This window comes from Arvicanthis niloticus, chromosome X, assembly GCF_011762505.2.
Source record: "Arvicanthis niloticus isolate mArvNil1 chromosome X, mArvNil1.pat.X, whole genome shotgun sequence".
NCBI classification, from domain to species: Eukaryota; Metazoa; Chordata; class Mammalia; order Rodentia; family Muridae; genus Arvicanthis; species Arvicanthis niloticus.
In genome coordinates this window covers 117,001,421-117,019,765 of record NC_047679.1, presented here as the reverse complement: position 1 = coordinate 117,019,765, position 18,345 = coordinate 117,001,421, and the positions used below count along the sequence as shown (strand labels likewise).

Below are 18,345 nucleotides of genomic sequence, written 5' to 3'. Positions count from 1 at the left end.
TCTGAAACAAACATGAACTCCGATTCACCAAATGTAAAAATAAGTATTTTTATTTGTGTGTGTGTGTGCCTGCTTGTTTGTGTGTGCACCACATGTGCAGTGCCCATGGAGGACAGATGTGAGCATCAAATCTCCTGGAGGTGGAGTTACAGATGATTGTGAGCCTCTTCATGTGGAGCTGGTAGTTGAAACTGGGCCAGTTACAAGATACAACTGCTATAGTAAATGCTTTGAACTGCTGAGCCATCTTTCTAGAATTTCAGGAATTTGTTGATTGTGTTCTTTGTGATCCCCTCTAAATGATTTAACAAGAAACACTTGGAGCAATCTGGAAAGACGTTTATTGATAATTTTTGCAAGACAAAAGAGGCAGTAAGAACATTAGTAGAGTCAACAATAATGAAGTAGGATTTTGTGTGGTGGGGACAGGTGGCAGAGACAAGGGGTTCAAACCATTTATGCATCATTAAGTGTGGGGTGACTGGGTCAATACCAAACAAGTTCATACAAAGATCCGGGTAAGTATTAAAATGCCAGTTCATCAAGTCACAGATGAAAAATGGGTCTGATGGTCGGCACCCCTCTAGAAAACTCAATATAACAGTGTTAATTGAGATAACACAGTTCACTGGTGAGCAGAAAAACCAGAAATGGGCAATTCAGTTGGCCATTTGCAATGACTCTCACATCCTTGAGCCTGCTGTGATTGACATGACACTTAGGTTGGTTGGCACTGGAGAAGGCTGAAAATATATTGTTGAAGTAGTCCTAGAAAGCCCAGCTAGTTCTAGGCTAAAAACTGGCTGAAACAGTTTAAGAGTAATTTTGCATATGTTTTCGCAACTCCTTTTCCAGTAACTTCATGTTAATAGCTTGAAATCTATCAAGGTAAGGGTATTTACACCATAGAAATAAGCAGTTGTTACAAGTAAAGTTTAGTGGCATTTTAAAGAGACCTTCATATATATATATATATATATATATATATATATATATATATATATGTAAAATATATAAATACATATATATGTAAAATTAATCATTTCTCTCTTCTCTTCTGTTTCTTTCTTTCTTCTCTCTCTTTTTCTTTCTTTCTTCTCTTTCTCTCTTTCTCTTTTTTTTCCTTTCAAGACAGGGTTTCTCTCTGTAGCCCTGGCTGTCCTGGAACTCACACAATTCCTCCTTCAGTGGTGATGGAGAAAGGGAGGGGCGAGAATGATGGAAGGGACAGTGATTTGTGGATTGGGAGTTGAAAAGATACAAGATTCTGAAAAATCAGGAGAGGAAGTCATGCTTTTGGTGAGATTTAACGTATCAACTGCTCTTGTGTTCTTCTGGACTTAAAGGGCTAAAGATTCTGGACAGAAAAACCAATAAATTTGAGAGCAGTGGGGAAGATCTAAAACAGGAATTGATGCCAAGGAGGGAGAATTGGGTCCATCTCTACATCAAGAACTATCGTGCCTTATAGGCAACACGGAATTCTTCACTTTCTAATTTTAACAAGGGCTGGTAAATCTCTTACTAAACTATTTTCTAGTGATTATATTTGCTAACCTATTAATCTAGTACAAAATAGGTCCTAGATGGGCTCGTCCCCTGCACAGAGAAAAATCAGTATTTATAGAACTTACATATTTAAATTTAACCAAAAGGTGGAAAGACTAGTTTGCAAAGGGCATCGTCCATTTTCAATCCCAGTGAACTGCCTTTGGAAATAGGTTTTTCATTAAGTCAGCTTTGTTTTTTCTTTGATCCAGTTGACGTACCGGGAAACCTTTGTATATATTCCATACTTGCCTTTCATTGCACATTCTTCACCCCAGCTAATAATGCCCGTTAAGAAATTTGTCCCTTCTACTTCAGTAACATGGGGTCCACCACTATCTCCTTCACATGAATCTTTACCTCCTTCACGGTAACCTGCACAGAACATGTTGTTATAGATGGTGAATGTTGTGGACCTAAGGCATGTGGCTCGGTCAACCAGTGGAACTCTAAGGTTCTGAAGAATGGAAGCCTGTCTCCCTTTGTTGAAGACTTTTCCCCAGCCACTCACATAGCCAGAACCAAACTTGAGGAAGATATTTGTATATTCCCTATCAGCAACACAGATAGGTGTTACATAGCTGTTTAGTATTAAAGGTTTATCTAGTTCCAGCAAGGCAATGTCATGACTATACTTATTGATAGTTGCGTTGTAGTGGTGATGAGGGATGGCTCGAATCACATTTCGCCTTTGTTCTGTGTCTTCCTTCTCATCAATGTTATATTCACCTATTGAAAACAAATCTCATAGTTTATAGTCCTTAACATAAATGCATTTCCCATGATCCTCAGTCAGCTTGGCTTCACTGATCATTAGTAACCAAGTCTCAATGATCTAATATAGTGTGGGTGGGGAAGCTGATAATTAATAAATCATTTTATTATGCTGAGAGTGCTTTATGGGTTCACAAAAGGGACTATGGGGCTTGGAAGGTGGAATCAGTTAGGGTTTGGAATTATGGCCTCTCTCCCATTTGCCCAGTTTACTCAGTACCAATCCTGTTGGACATTTGTACAATACGATATGTCTGTCATGCACTAACATTGCCAAGGATTATCTATTTTGCTTACTTACCAGCAACAACCTCAATTTTATCACCAGGTTTAAGGCAGTGGGCAGCAGTTACAATCCATTTTTCATTAATGATGGCACCTCCACAGAATGCCTCAATTTCACCATTTAAAATGACCTGTGGAAATAAAGTTAAGAAGATTGCAACATACAATTTTTGATTCAGAGAAAAACAGCTATATATGCTGTTTGCAGGGGTGGAGAAAAGTAGACTTGTAGGTGCTGGGCAGAAATAAAGAATTTCTGGACAGTGTCAGCTCTGCAGATGAATTAGTGCTCCTGGAGCACAAACTGAACTGTTGTTTCTGTAATGATCTTGAAGTGAATGCAGAATGAGAGGTGGTGTGGTGGGGATGGTTCTCTGGGAGGGGGGTGAATCTGAGGAGTGGAGTTTTTCGGTGTGTGATGTGGGGCCCTTGAGTTCCTTTCCCGTGTTACCTAGAGAGTCTGGTGAAGGCTATTGAAGGAGATCCAGTGATATGGGAGAAAATACTAACTACCAAGGATGAATAATTACTATGACGTCTCTGGCCTTGTATGAGGACATCTCTTTGCTACTTGTCACTTGAAAGAGAAAAATCAGCAGGTTTTTTCCCCCCAGGAGCTGTTTAAGGCCCTTTCCAAATTAGAATATTAAGGGATGAGACCCAAGGATTCCACAGGAGCTGTGTTTATTAGTCACCTATGTGCTGGTCACCAGCAGGACCCACGAGTTCCTTCCAGCTCCCCTATCCATAGCCAGCTTCCCCTGGCTGGAAGTGTAAGCTATCCTTGCTTTGAAAAAACTGTTTTACTGCACTTGATTTTTATACAATGTGGACAAGACTGTTTGGTGTGTGGCGTTAAACATGGACATTATAGATAAGAGGATAATTTATTCTTTCTTGTCTACATTTACATCATAATCAGAGAGGACCATCAACGTTTTTACTTAAGAGAATTGCAGTTTTGATATATAAACAAAGATCTTGATCCACATTTTCAAAGAGAAAGCTGAGAAGGTGGCCACTAGAGGGCACTCAGCATTCAGTAAACTGTTCAGTAGCCCACTGGCCTCCTAGCTAATGCCTTTTGCCTAAGTTGAAGGTAACCTGTTCCTAAGCAAGACAAAGGGGGGATTTTGGTCTCTGAGTATGGGGCAGAGATAGTCCTTTTGAAGGTTGCTCTGGGCCTGAATTCAACTTACTGAAGGGCTACTGTGTCCTGGACACTGAAGCACTAGCTTTGTAAATAGAATCCTAAGGGACTTGCCCAATTGTTACAGGTCTCTTGCCTTCTTTCCCACACTTAGCTTATCGCCTCTCTTGCTCTTTTTAGCTATTGTTTTATATTTCAAAAATGGAAAAATACCGAAAAACATAATTACATAACTAACACCAGTATTTCTACAACCTAGATTATTTGGTGCTAATAATTGTACTATTCATACATGTTTGGTACTCAAAACACAAAACATGTACGAAATATTACTCTATCCTTTCACAGATGAGCAAACTAAGGTTTAAAGAGACATACCCACTTATGCTACTAAGATGGCACAGAGGGATAAAGTGCCTTCTACCAAGCCTGATGATCTTAGTTGAATCTCTTGGACTCACATAGAAGAAAGAGAGAACCAATTCCTGCACGTTGGCGTCTAATCTCCACATGTGTGCTGTGGCATATGGGTACACACACACACACACACACACACACACACACACACACACACACAAAGAGAGAGAGAGACAGAGAGAGAGACAGAGAGAGACAGAGAGACAGAGACAGAGACAGAGACAGAGAGAGAGAGAGAGAGAGAGAGAGAGAGAGAGAGAGAGAGAGACTACCTGGCTCTAGTATTTATACCCCTGAGTATTCAGAATCTCTTAGAGATGGCCTGAGAACCACCTGTGGTAGAAGGTCTGAGTTTCTTATAAAAACAGATTTGGGGGCTCATAGAGACTTGATGAGAATATTTTGTGGGTAGGGCTAGAGAAAGTGGAACTTCAGAATATTATTACAGTTCTCATAATTATGTTTGAGAAGTAATGCATGGCTAGTGAATCCAAATTATCATGGCTGGGTAATCTTTATGTTTTAAAAATGTTCACTCCAGAGGATAACATACTTTCAATGGGGTTCAGTGGGAAATAATATACGAGGCTTCATGTTCTTAAGCCAGGATATAAGTGTTGTTGAAGATACTGAAAGAGAAAACATTCCCGTTTCTTCTAGGGCAGCTTTCAAGTCCCATCATTCTAAACTCATTTAGTGCTACACTACTTCTGGCATGGAGATGTTTGCAGGCTGACCGCAAGCCTTCACATGTGCCCAGGGGCTGTAGTCTGCAGCTCAGCACACATAGTCTTGATAGCTCCAGACACACCTCCCCGTAGACCTTGCACCATCCCTAACAGGGGAGGGTACATCATCATTCCTTGGTGGTAAAAGATGTGACAACAATAATCCAAGGTTCCATGTCATCAGCATACGTTCTATTGTCTCATTAGACTTCCATTACAGAATACAAATACAAAATACTAAATTTTTGATATGCTATCCTTCTCCTTCTCAGTATACAGCACTGTACAAGTGTACTCATCAAAAGGTGGGGTGGCTCCTCCTGATGCCAAATGATTTTTACCATCAAGTGAATTTGGGCAACATAATTCTAATACTACATGGTCCGGAATCCTACAACCCAGCACACCTGTCTCTGGAAGTAAAATTAACATGTTGCAGTAGAATATTATTTCTCTTTTGGATACTGTTATGGGATTACGGAACAGCTCTTAGCTTAGTGTGCTAGTTAGGTCAACCTGAATGGTACCCACAGCCACTGGGCACATAGAATGCAATGTATTCTTCATGACTCTGCCAAAGGTTTGCTGCCTGGAGATTCTACTGCTTTCCAGTAGATGACTGTGTCCTTTAAAGCCCGAAGAGCATTCTTTGCCAATCTCTAATTGATGTTAGAAATTTTAGCAAACACCTTTGCCAAGACACAAGGACTAAGATATATTTGCAATTAAAATATTACAAATGCGTTTGGTTTTAGAATGTTTGCTTGGCCATCTCAGGATCATAGCTATTTAAATATTAGCTACTTGGAAGATGAGCCATCTGCCTGGCCAAGGACAAATTCTTATAAGACTTCAGAGAACGATGGGGAAAATAAGAAAGCATATGTTCTGAGCAAGATATCCAAGTTCTGATCTGTCAACTATTTTCATAGTCACAGTCAAGTAGGAGCTTGCTTCTATCTAACACCCTCATCTCAGATGCACCTCTATACACTGATAAAATACATACAATCTGTATTTCTGCTCTTCATGGCAATGGCAACCCACAACAATAGCTGTTGTTTCGTTGCTCTTGCTTTATACTTTAACTTCGGCCTAGTATTTCCTGTGAGTTCCCTAAAACCTCTATTCTCCCTTACCATCTATTTCAGCTATCTAACACCACCATTCATTCCATATTTTCTATTATACAAACCAAGACACATGGTATACTATTTGGTAGACCCACAAATGTTGCTTGCCAAATATATGGTGGTAGGTTATTTTGTTGAGCACAGAAGAAATACTCACTTTGCTTTTTAATGATTAACTATAACTAATAAATACACTGGACATTAATATATACTTCATAAAGCAATCCTGCAGGTTAATAGTCCAAATGTTTTGTTCAAACTAGCTTTGTAGATGTAGGTGAGATTACACTTGCCATTTTTTCTCTTAATTAGAATCTTACCATCTAAGCTAGGAATAATACAAGCTTGTTTCTTTTAAGTAAGAAATTTCTGGCTTTGCTTCCGAGACAAGATCTCACTATGTAGCCCAGTTATCCTGGAACTCACTTTGTAGACCTGGCTGGCTTTGAACTCACAGAGATCAACCTACTTTTGCCTCCTGAGTGGTGAGACTAAAGGTGTGCACAACCACACCTGGATAAGTAAAACATTTCTGTAGAATTACGATTGTCATGTAAAAGAAAACATCTCTGGCTCATTCATACTTGAAGGCTGCTGTCTATTGTGGAGTAGATCTGTCAGATGCAGAATAAGCAAAGAGCTCAGGTCACCTCAACGATAGCTTGGGGACCAAGCTGAGGAAGGTGAGGACTAGGAAAAAGGAAGCTGAAGCTATTTAAGGAGGATATTTATGCCAAAACTACAAAAGTGATAAAAGTACCTCTTTGAAAAAGATCAGGTATTTATATAGGTCTACACAAATCTTAGCAGAAAGAATAAAAGGTTTACATGTACTCAAACTAGCTGTGGATTGGCCATGTGTTTCCCTCCCTCTAATGTTCTAAAGCGTTTAGTCTTTCCTATGTAGCTGTTTTAGTTTTCTCAGTCAGCTAGATACAGTTTCTAAGAAAAGCATGTTTCTGTTAATGTGTGGTATACTTAACTCTCTGGCTTCCCATCCATCCCCTGAAGTGCTCTTTCAGAATCCCTTCTTCTTTTTCAAGAAGCTCTGATCCCACTGCAGGTGAACCAGAGGAATCACCTCTGCTCCCTGGCTAAGCACCTTTAGCCTGGGTGGAGGGAGGAGTCTGAGCCTGACTCGGATAGCAGAGTAGCTCAGAACCCTTAGAGTTCCTAGCAAATGATCCTGCCAGTCTGTCTAGACAGGCCACTTAGTCCTTGGCCAGTAGCCAGGCAAATGAAGTGGAAGCCCTGGTATGAGGCAAGAAAAGAGAGTGACAGTAGCCAGGCTCCTGAAATCCCCTAACCTGTGTCCATGGGTCTTCCCCCTGATGATGTGCACTCTCTGACTCTCAGGCTAGGCCAGCTGCTCCTGAGGTCAGAAGAGCTCTGCCGGTTGACAATGCCAAAACATTTGCTCAAACAAGGTAAAAGCTGACCAGTCTAGCAACTGAGTCAGGGATTTAAAAAGGACTTCTTAATTCAGATAAGACTACCTGGCTATAGCTTTTACCTGTAAGTCTACAAAGAAACAGATATCGTTCTATTCCCCATCCCCCTGGCAAGATGTGGATAGTTCACTTAAACCTCTTCCCTCCCTCTCCCTCTCTACCACCCCTCTCCCTCCTTCTCTCTCTCTCTCTCTCTCTCTCTCTCTCTCTCTCTCTCTCTCTCTCTCTGTGTTTTGAGACTTTAACCCAAGGTCACACTCACATTAGTCAAACACCCTATTACTGAAATACCACGAGCACCACCAAACCCTTTAATAGACTAAACATGTCTAGTTCATTCAAACTGTTGGTGATTCCTGATGAAAGTAAATTCTTTGTTCTTTGTCGGATTCTTTCTTTCTTCACTCTTGAGTGCTCACTTTGTTCCTGCCTTCAACTGCCTTCCTCAACAAAAGAATCAATTCTGAATGGAAAGGCCTTTAGGAAAGAAACATCAGCAACTTGAGACACTTTTCTAGGTGACAGTTGCAAAGGGTATTTCATATCTCAAAACCAGCAATTTAATATGGTGGTCATTGAAAGCAGCAGCTCTTACTACTTTCTCACAATGCCTTGGCCACAGCAAATGGATGCAGTCTTGTCTGTAACTAAATCTAGTAATTATGGAGAGATTGGCTCTGTTACTCTTGTAGAGGACAGGTTTTCTTTGCAGCATCTACATCTTGGCTCACAACAATCTGCAACTCCAGCTCTAGGGGATCTGGATGTCCCTGGGAACTAGGCACAGATGTAGTACGCAGGCATACATTCAGACAAAATATTTATATATGCAGAATAAATAAAATAATTTTAAGAAGTAGTACTCTCACGTGACAGATTATCCCTGTGGTAGAGCTCATCATTTCACAAGAGAGAAGAGGTTGTGGTCACTTTCACTTCCTGTTTCCTCTTTGTCTAAAGGTGGCTCTTGTAAACCTGCTATTTAATCTCCTATTTTTAAAAGTCAGTAGTCTTTCCTGAGGAACTGTGCAGGGGTTGGTGTGGAAAGATCTTTCATTGGCTAGGAAGGAAAAAATGTGGAACTGACGGCCTCTCTGCCTCTCTCTCTCTCTCTCTCTCTCTCTCTCTCTCTCTCTCTCTCTCTCTTTCTCTCTCTCTCTGTGTGTGATATTCTCTCTCTCAAACCAAGAAATAGCTTAGTGCCACTCTGGAAAAAGAAGAAAGCTTGGCGATATATTTTAGTGGTAGAATACTGCTTGCCCAGCATGAGTATGGCCCAGGGTTTAAGTGCTAGCACCACACACATGTGTGCACACTTGTGGGCATGTGTATATACATACATGGATGCACACACAAGCTTTAGATGAGTTGTTTTTATCTTGGGTGTGTGTAGGGATTTTGCAGGGGAAGATACCTGACTCCTTTGTGGTCTTACAGGTAAAAGCAGTCAGGTAGATTACTGGTACAAGGAATCTTAATTCATATGAATGAAATGGGGACTAAATGTGTGCATGCACATGCATTTGTCAGTGAGCATTTTCATCTTATTTTGGTATGACACGAAAAGGAAACAGGTCCAATAACAATAAGATTGCAGTGAAGAAGGACCTGAAATGAATTGAAGTGATGCAGCCACCATCTAGTAGTATCTTCCAGATTCACTAAAATTCCTTTAAGAAAATATCTCCATAGGTATCTGCTAAGCATCTGCTCTAAGGGGAGTGGGTCAAAAATACAGACTGTGTCACTAAACTGAGACTATACCCCCCATTTTAGTTCTGGTTTAACTGTTTTTTTTTTTTCCTATTTCATTTAATGAGGGGCAATGCTAAGACCACAATGTGAGCATTTTGGGATTAAAACTATTCTCCTTTATTTAAAGAAGAAGTAATATTTTTAGTCAACAAGTCTCTGGACAAAATTGCTTTATGCCCCTCCAGTACATGGAGGATCACAGTTACAGCATTTGGTGGTGGTGGTGGTGGGGGGTGATGGTTAGGGCCACTGTGGTGGTTGAAATGAAAGACATCTTCTCCACAGGCTCAGGCATTTGAACACTTGGTTCCCAGCTATTGGTGCTATTTGGGGAGCTGGGGCAGCCTTGCTGGAGGGTGTGCCTTGAGATTTCCTTGCCTCACTCTACTTCCTGTTTTCTGGCTCTGTCTTATGTCTGTGATTCAAGATGTGATCTCTCAGCTTCCTGCTGCCATGCCCCCCCCCCACTGTGATTGAATCTTGTCCCTTTGGAATCACAAGCCAAAGTAAGTTCCCCCTTCCTTAAGTTACCTTTGGTTATGGTGCTTTGTCACAGCAACAGAAAGGTAACTAATGCAAATCACCTTGTACATGTATGTTAGTGATATAAGGAATGAGAATACAAAAAAAAAAAAAAAAACCCAAATTAGAATTAGCTACACTGATGTCAAATAGAATGAAAACATTACCCAAGGGACATTGTTTAAAGAAAGGTCCCTGGAGAGGGCTAGTTTGACCAAGAATAGTGAAGAACAATAAAGATGTGGAGAGCAAAGAAAAGGATGATGGGGGATAAGAGAAGTAGCTCTGGCAAGGTGCCCTTAGGGAGGGCTAGGCATTATATAAATGTATACACAGTGTATTTTATTGCTCACATGTTTAGTCTCTATATGACTTCCCTCTATCCCCAAATATATGTTTGATATCTGTCATTTAGTATATTATAAAATGGTAGAGTAGTAGACATTTCAAAGAATTCTTGATAGACACATAGCTAGGATACATAGCCAGTTTCAGAAATTTCTAGTGGTGTTAAATGTGAAATTTAGATGCACTCATCTACCTGACCTCCTTAAATCGTAGCTAATTTGATGATTGCAGTGTCATCTAAGCTATCAGAAGTTCATACTTCATTAGAGAAAATATTTTAGTGTGAAGAATCATTGAAATCATTACTAAATTATAATTATGACCCAAGGAGTTTTAAGCTAGACTAGACCATGATATGTACTGTCTAACAGAAATACATGTAATGATGGAAAATTTCTCTTAATATCTGCCTTGTCCAGTAAAATAGTAACCAACTACATGTGGCTATTATTCCCTGGAAGTGCGGCAAAGGTGACAAAGGAACTGAAAACAATTTTTTTAACCTTTTTAACCAGTTAAGTGAAGTAGCCATATGTACTGATTGCTTTATTGGATTGGCCAATTTTATGTAAGGTCTGGACTGGCTCCTTTCATCGAGGTTCCTCACAGATGGAACCACTTGGGCTTTGGTTAAATATGTAGTTAAGGCCTGGGTTTTGCTCCTAATCTAACTCTTAGATAAAAACAATATGCATAGGTAAACTGTATATGCCGTTTCTATGGTGAACACACTTGGAGGACTGTGTAGATTGACTTTATTATTTGGCATTTTGGGGGCTGCTTTCTGTGTGTTTTCTTTATGACAGTGGGTTTTCAAACTACAGTATCTATCACAATGACATAGAGGGCTTCCTGGAACCAAGATTGCTGGTTCTCTCTTCATAGTTCTCTCTTCATAGTGGTTCAAATCCAGGGAGATTGAGGTGGAGCGTGAGACTGTGTACCTAACAAATTCCTAGAGATCTGGACAGACTGCCAGACTTGGAGAACTGTGGCAGTAGATTGTGTACTTATTCTAAGAAACAAGTGTTTGCCTTAATCCTTTCCGAAGGAGTCCTTTTCTGTATCCCCATCAGTTAGTCTGTTCCTTGAGACCATCTGACTTACTGGTTTTCCTAGGGGCTGAGGGTGTACAGTGAGTCCCAGTGTGTGTGTGTGTGTGTGTGTGTGTGCGTGAGAGAGAGAGAGAGAGAGAGAGAGAGAGAGAGAGAGAGAGAGAGAGAGAGAAGGCTCATTTATGGACATGCCTATTGCTATCAAGTTGTTTGTTTGGAATTCTACTGTGCTATTTGTTTAATGCCAAATTCTTCTGACCATTGCCTGGTAGCTGCCACTGGACTTGTCTTTCACCATATGCTTACCGGTAAGCGTTTTTAATTTTGCTGAGTGATGCAATTTACTTCTCATAATGCCCACAGGTCTTTCTAATATCCTAGCCCTGTTCCTCAGCTGGCCCGTCTTCTGCCACCTGAGCCCCAGCCTTTAGATGTAGGATCAATACCTGCCAGGGGATTTGACCTGGTTTCGCATTTTCTCCACCAACAATTCGAGTGAAGTCATTAAGTGAGTCACTACTTTCAGTGACGTTATCAAGAATGGCACCGTCAGTGATGTCATCTAGAATGGATTCAGCTTCAGTAGAATTTCCATAGTCCATATTAGAGAAAACAGTCTCAGCACGGGTGTTCTTTTTAGAATTGTATGAAACCGAAACTCTTCCACATGGAAATGGAACTACAAAATAGAAAAAATAGAATATTCTGATATTTCACAGTGGCATATAGAAATGCATTACAATAATTGAGAATGAGCCTCACCATTGCTGTCACTTTGGGTCTGTCGATATATATATATATATATATTCAAACTAAAAGGCCGACTGTAGTATTTTCATGTAAAGTTTTCAAAGCTTTCATGGTAAACATTTGGCTCTGAAATCCACCGTCTTCACAGAAATAAAATAGGTGTTTGGAAATCAAATTTATTAGACTTTTTTAAAACTCTAATTACTTTCCCTCGAGTCTCTTAATTAAAGTCTTACTTCAAAGTTCCCTTACCCTGGATGGAGATAAGAGAAGGGATGCTGTGGAACTTGTCTTTCAGGAGAAGGTAAAGGGCTCCCACTACTTGGTATTAACAGAGTATTTTTGTAGACTATTTATGCACTAGAGATTCCAACATGAAGTTTTTGAAGGGAGATATTTGTGATTCAATTGCATATTTGTCTAAAATTTACCAAATAGGTTACTAACATGGTTCCCAAATCTATATTTACTTGGATCTAACCACGTCTTCCCCCTATCCTGCCCCATTTGACTTATTTCCCAACAAATTATCTACTGATACACCGGGAACCACTAAAATGGAAATTTGTAGCCAAAGTCACCTCGCACTTCATTTCCATGTTTTACTCTCCTCTTAGATATGTTCCGTGTACCAGACATTTCTATAGCAACCAGCCGTGGCCAAGTATCATAAAGGCAGCTTGTGGTTGAAAAAATAGGAAATTAGTTCAAAATACTTAGGCATAAATAAACATGATCAACAATGGCTTGTTAAAAAAAGGGACCGTTATCTTTCAAAAAGCAGAACAGCTTATTTTAGGTTTGGCCTAGTTACTCTGCTAAAGCTAAGGCTTCATTTAAATAGAACGCTTAATAGTTGGAGGTGCTTTTCAATTTTCTTCCTCTCTTAGAACATGGAAGAGCTTATAAGGACTAAGCTTCTGTGGCAGCTGCCTTCATGAGAAGTTAGCTTTTTAAAATATTAAGTATGCATGCTCACACACACATAAACACACACAGACAAGCACATACACACTTCTAAGGCAAGGAACAGGCAAATCAGTGCATGTGAAGAAGCAGGCAGAAGGTGAAGCGTCAGAAAGTCTTCATTTTGTTTGTAGCAGACACACCTTTGTATTCTGGCCCTTTCTTTAATTTCCTCTGCCTAGTACATTGCTGAGATAGGTATCAAACCCACAGTTACAGGAGAATGGTTCACAATTTAATGTACCAATTTAATAAAAGATCTGGCTTTGGAAATGTAAGAGAAACTATATCTTGCTTGCTTTAAAAGTGTGTGTGTATGTATTTATGTAAGTATGCTATATGGGTGAGGGCACATGTATGTGCTGGCATGAGTGCCCATTCTTGTATGTGCCGCAGGTTAACATCAAACATCTTCACTTATTTCTTTGCTCTCCAAATTACTTCTTAGAGACTGGATCTCTCACTGAACCTGGAACTCACCATTTCTGGCTGGTCTTGTCTTTCCAGTCCCCTTCAGTGCTGGGCTCACACTGCCTGGCTTTTATATACTGTGTATCTGAACTCAGGTTCGCAGGCTTGCATACTAAGGGCTTTATTTTCCTTGTTATTCTTACAAAGCTTGTCCCCCTCTCCGTGAATCAAAACTGTGGTTTCAGAGGTAAGCAATGAGTATGGAGATGTTCTAAATACAGTAGTCGGGTGTCAACATGGTGGCATGTTCACACAGCTGTGAAGAATTGCCTTTCCCTTTACTGTACAGACGTAGATCAGCCCAGGAAAGCACAAACAGTGACTGGATCTAGTCTGACAGCAAGTACAGAAACTCAGTTTATGACGCAAGTCAGGACGTGATTTTCATAGACTGAAGTAGTTAGGCTCCAACGACCTGCTTAACATTTAGCATCTTTTTTTTTTTTTTTTAAACTAGAGATTTATCAGTCAGCCAAATATTTATGTCTTTTATGGTATGGTAATGTATTATTGATTTGATGTGCTGAATCTCAAATATTGCACATAGAGATAAAAGAAATCCATTTCTTTGTCATATAGAAATCAGAGGGGAAATACATGGACTCAGAAAAGAATTCAGGCTGCATATAATTATTAGAGTGTGAGATGATGGTGACATTTGGAAAGTTAATTTGTTTATTTGAAGATACTAATCTTTTGTTCAATTGCAAAAGGGAGCTGATGCCAGCAAGTACTGAAACAAGGTAATTTAGGGGCAGAAGCTCTGAACCTGGGTTATAACTGGAGTTATGGTGGGTTAGTGAGCACCTACATATTAGCTCACTAATCTTCTGAGACTCCAGGGGATCTGATACCATCTTTTTACTTCCACAAGCATTGCACATGCATAGCATAAAAAATACATGCAGACAAGATACTCAAAATGAAAATAAATAAATCCTTTTTAAAATGCCTAAAACAGTGTAGTTTATATGCTAAATATTCAAATGCAAATTTTCTTTAAAGAACTTATTTAGATTTTGACCTGCTGGTTCACAGGACTTCTGGTCTTCTGCAAGTTGGTATCCCTCAGTGCAGGAACAAATTACCTTGTTATCAGGACTGTTTTTACAAAACTGCTTGCACCTGCCATTTTTAATGTTACACGTTGCATCTAAAAGAAAAGAAAAGAAAAGAAAACAAAACAAAACAAAAGAAAAGAAAAGAAAAGAAAAACTTAATGGCTCGTCTGACATACACATCAAAAACGTACATGGAACTATCGGCTCATGTATGCATTAAACACAAGTTGAAACAATCTGGGAGCCTAGAGCTAATAGAAGAAAAATGTGGTAAAATAAGATTCTCAGTAAGGCATGATGATGGTGTCAGCAATATTTTGATGTTGTGTACAACTGAATATTTGGATAGTGTACTTTAACTAAACCATGAACTATGATTAGAAACATATTTATTAAAGTAAATCAAAAATCCAGGAAAGTCAATAAAACTTTTCTGTGAAGTTTTACAAAGTAAGTGCACCTGTTTAAATCCTTCACGGGCTAATAAATAGGACATTATCAACTGCCACAAGTCCTGTAATGTTCCCTCCCAACCATTCTACCATTCTTTCTTTACAAAAGTTATTACCTGCACTTCAAACATAGTAAACACTATTGATCATTTATATAAAAAACACATACATTCTTCTGTTTTAGCAATTTATTTGTGAGATTCATCTATGCTGTTTTGTAAACCAATAGTTCATTTACATTGCTGTGTAGTAGTTCATTGTATTGATACATTTGCATCCACCTATTCTACTATTTGTTAAAAATACTTATGTATGTTTATGTGTGTTAGTGTGTATCTAAAGAAGCCAGAGTGTGTGTAGAGTACTTGTACATCTTTCTTTTATTACTAAGCATTCAATTCTTACACTGTTCCAAAATGTATTTTCTGTTTATTATGGTATAAATATAATTGGTATTTTATTGCCTTCATATACAAAATCTTTTCTGTATGTTTATTTATTTTAATTACATAGTTCAGTAAATCAGGGGAGGAAAATAAATTATTATCAGGGGAAGGGAATAAAGGAACTGACATGAGATTTTGTTTTTGCTACCATTAATCTACTAAGTTTATGATAAAAAAAGGATGGCATCTGCTCTTTTGCATTTCCTTCGTTTTGAAGCTCTTTCTCCTTGTGAGTGATGATAACATCTCTTGTTTATTTTTTGTTCCTGGCTATCATATTGTTGCTACAAAGCAATACTAAAGTGTTCAGCCAAATCAAATACTACCTGTAGAAAATGTTCCATCAACATGAGGTTGTGATAACTTAACAGAGGTGGGTGGGGAGAACAGGATAGTTGTATCCAGAGCCAGTACAAAGAGAATGAGTAAACTTGGTGTGATTTTTCTATTCTGCTTCTGTGTCCTTTGTTAAGCAACCAGATCTCTCAATCTTTTTCCTGTGTGCTAGTGCCTTTTCTGGCCCAGCATGTTGCCGCTACTCTTCATCTTTGACTTGTTTGGTGCATGTGGTGGGATGGATGTATTGCTGTAACATCAGCATGCTTTTGCCTGAAGTCAAAAGGTTTGGGATTCTAGAAATAGAATTATAGCACAAGAAATTCCAGGGGAGAGGGCAATAGAGCAGGACCCGAGGAACAGAATTGGACTCAATCAATTATCCAGCACTTAGATGCCACACACTAGGTTGGGGACAGGTTTTCCTTAGTCCCAAGGCTGAACTTGGTACCTAGAATATCCATTGATGACATTTTAAAGCATGTGTTATCTTTCTCTTCCTGATAGCAGAAGGTTGCCTACCAGAGCCTTAACAAAATTTTGTTTGTTTAACAGGTTTTCCAGAAAACAACTTATTCAGCTAACCTCAACATTTTTCCCAACCCTAAAATACATATTAAATAAGATAATTGGGTCTGTAGTGTGGTGAAAACTAAAATAACAAAACAAACAAACAAACAACAACAAAACACCCTCAGAGGATATTCTTTTGTTTGTAATTTTTTTCTTTCCATTTTGTTTTTCTGCATTCTTAAGGAGGGAAGGATGACTAGATTCTTGCAGACTTTCATCTGCCCGTTAGACATTTGGATTTCTGTGGCAGAGGAATTCAAAGATATTTATTCTAACCAAAGGGACCCAGTAGCTAGTTAATTCTTTGTTCCCTAACTAGAAAGCATGCTCCAAATATGTGCTCCTTACTCCTGCAACGAAAAGCCTGTCTGATGGACAGGGGAAAAGGAAAGCAAAGGTTTGCAATAGTGAAAATCTTTTCTTTTCTAAGACAAGGTGAGGCACAAGACCGCATTCGTCTACACTGTGGTAGAGGTGCCTTGTGAGTTTTCAGATTTGTGTTTAGTTCAGCTGGAGGCAAGAAGCCTAAATGGGAGTTTACCTATGCTTTGTTGTTGCTCTCCTCTAGTATCTGAGATAAAGGGTATTCTGACAGAATTCCCATTTTGTTTCTGAATCAGCTGAGCTGAAAAGATTTTTTAAAAAACCTTTTCTCAGATTGGTTGGATCTGATCAATACACCCTAGAGGCTAAGCGTGGTGATGGCTGCAGTACAGCTAGAGCCCTGACCAAACAGAAATGTGGGAACCGAGGAGTATTGAGATGTTGCCAATTTCAGACTTGGCACGTTTTCTCTGTGGACCGTACGCTCCCCAACCACAGTGCATCCTATTATAGAACTCTGAGCCTGTGTTCACATTCCTCGATGGTGTTCTCTTCCTTCTTTTAAACTATCTTTTAAAACAAGATAGAGAGACAGAGAACTGGTTAAGAGCAGTTGCTACTTTTTCAGATGAACCAAGTTCAGTTCCCAAAGCCCACAAGGAGGCTCACAGCCAATTTTTCCTCCAGTTCCAGAGGATCTCAGGCCATCTTCTGGCCTCTATCGGCATTGCATGCACAGGGTACACAGATAAATATGCATCTAAAGCATCTTTAAGCATAAAATGAAACTAAATAAACCTTAAACTAGATTTATGGTTTTTAAAAATTTTTATAAGTTAAAATGTATTTTATTATTACATTTTTCACATGTATGTGTTACTTGCATGTAAATTTGTGCATCATGCTTATGTTTGGTGCCTGTAGATGTCAAAAGAGAGCTTTAGATACCCTGGCACTGTAGTTACAGAGAGTTGTGAGCCACCATGTAGCTTCTAAGAGTTGAACCCAGGTCCTCTGGAAGAGCAGCCAGTGCTCTTAACTGCTGAGCCATCTCTCCAACACAACCTTTAGGTTTGCAATTAGCATCTACTACACCATGACCTTCACTTACAGCAAAGACTGAGTTATTCATTCCCTTCACTTCAATGGTTTCAGGGTAACAATTCAAAGCACTTCTGTATGTATCTCAAATATGAGGACTGAATTTCCCTGATTTGGAATTTGAAATTACAATTGTTCAGACCAAATGGCACGTTAAAGATGTTAAACCAATTAACACACCCCAGGAATGGGAACTCAAGCAGCAGTTTATCGCCACACCAGGAATCCTAAACAAATGTAAGTTCAGCCTGAGTATGCTAGCTCACCCACTTACGTTCATTCTTCTTCTTCTTTTCTTTCTTTTTTTTAGATTCCTTTGTCCTTTCAATTTTCCCTTTTATTCTGAGATCTTTCAGATCTCAAAGGAAGATGATCAATGAACTTCCCCTGGGCACTGAACAATATTACAGGGACTTTCATCCCCTTTCTCAATAGGACCCGTGCAGCTGCTGCCTTTCATTTCATTTTATGCCTTGTTCATGTGTCAGAGTGATGGCTATATTGCCTTAATAGTGTCCTGCTACTTCTCTACTCTTTATCCTTAGCCATGTAGCCTGTGGTGTGAGATTCTTTCCCTCAGATTGCACGTCTATCCTCCCAGAATTTTGGAGTGCAGCATCTTTTCTTGGTCCCATGTGTCAATATGGTTACTGCATCCAGAGGCAGTAACCAAGGGGATAAAGGACTTTGGGGTTTGCT

At 39.4% G+C, this 18,345-nt stretch overlaps 1 protein-coding gene across 1 annotated transcript in view; it reads right to left on the bottom strand.

Annotated features, from left to right (window-relative positions):
- Positions 1-323: 323 nt before the first annotated feature.
- The window catches only part of F9 (coagulation factor IX), a 28,560-nt gene continuing 10,538 nt past the window's right edge, over positions 324-18,345 (bottom strand). Inside the window, exons 5-8 of the mRNA XM_034486151.2 lie at positions 14,378-14,506; positions 11,613-11,845; positions 2,624-2,738; positions 324-2,277 (exon numbers count right to left, since the gene is read on the bottom strand). Of these exons, the coding sequence (XP_034342042.1) occupies positions 1,730-2,277; positions 2,624-2,738; positions 11,613-11,845; positions 14,378-14,506 (1,025 nt within the window). The 3' untranslated portion in view covers positions 324-1,729. The remainder of the gene's footprint in view (positions 2,278-2,623; positions 2,739-11,612; positions 11,846-14,377; positions 14,507-18,345) is intronic.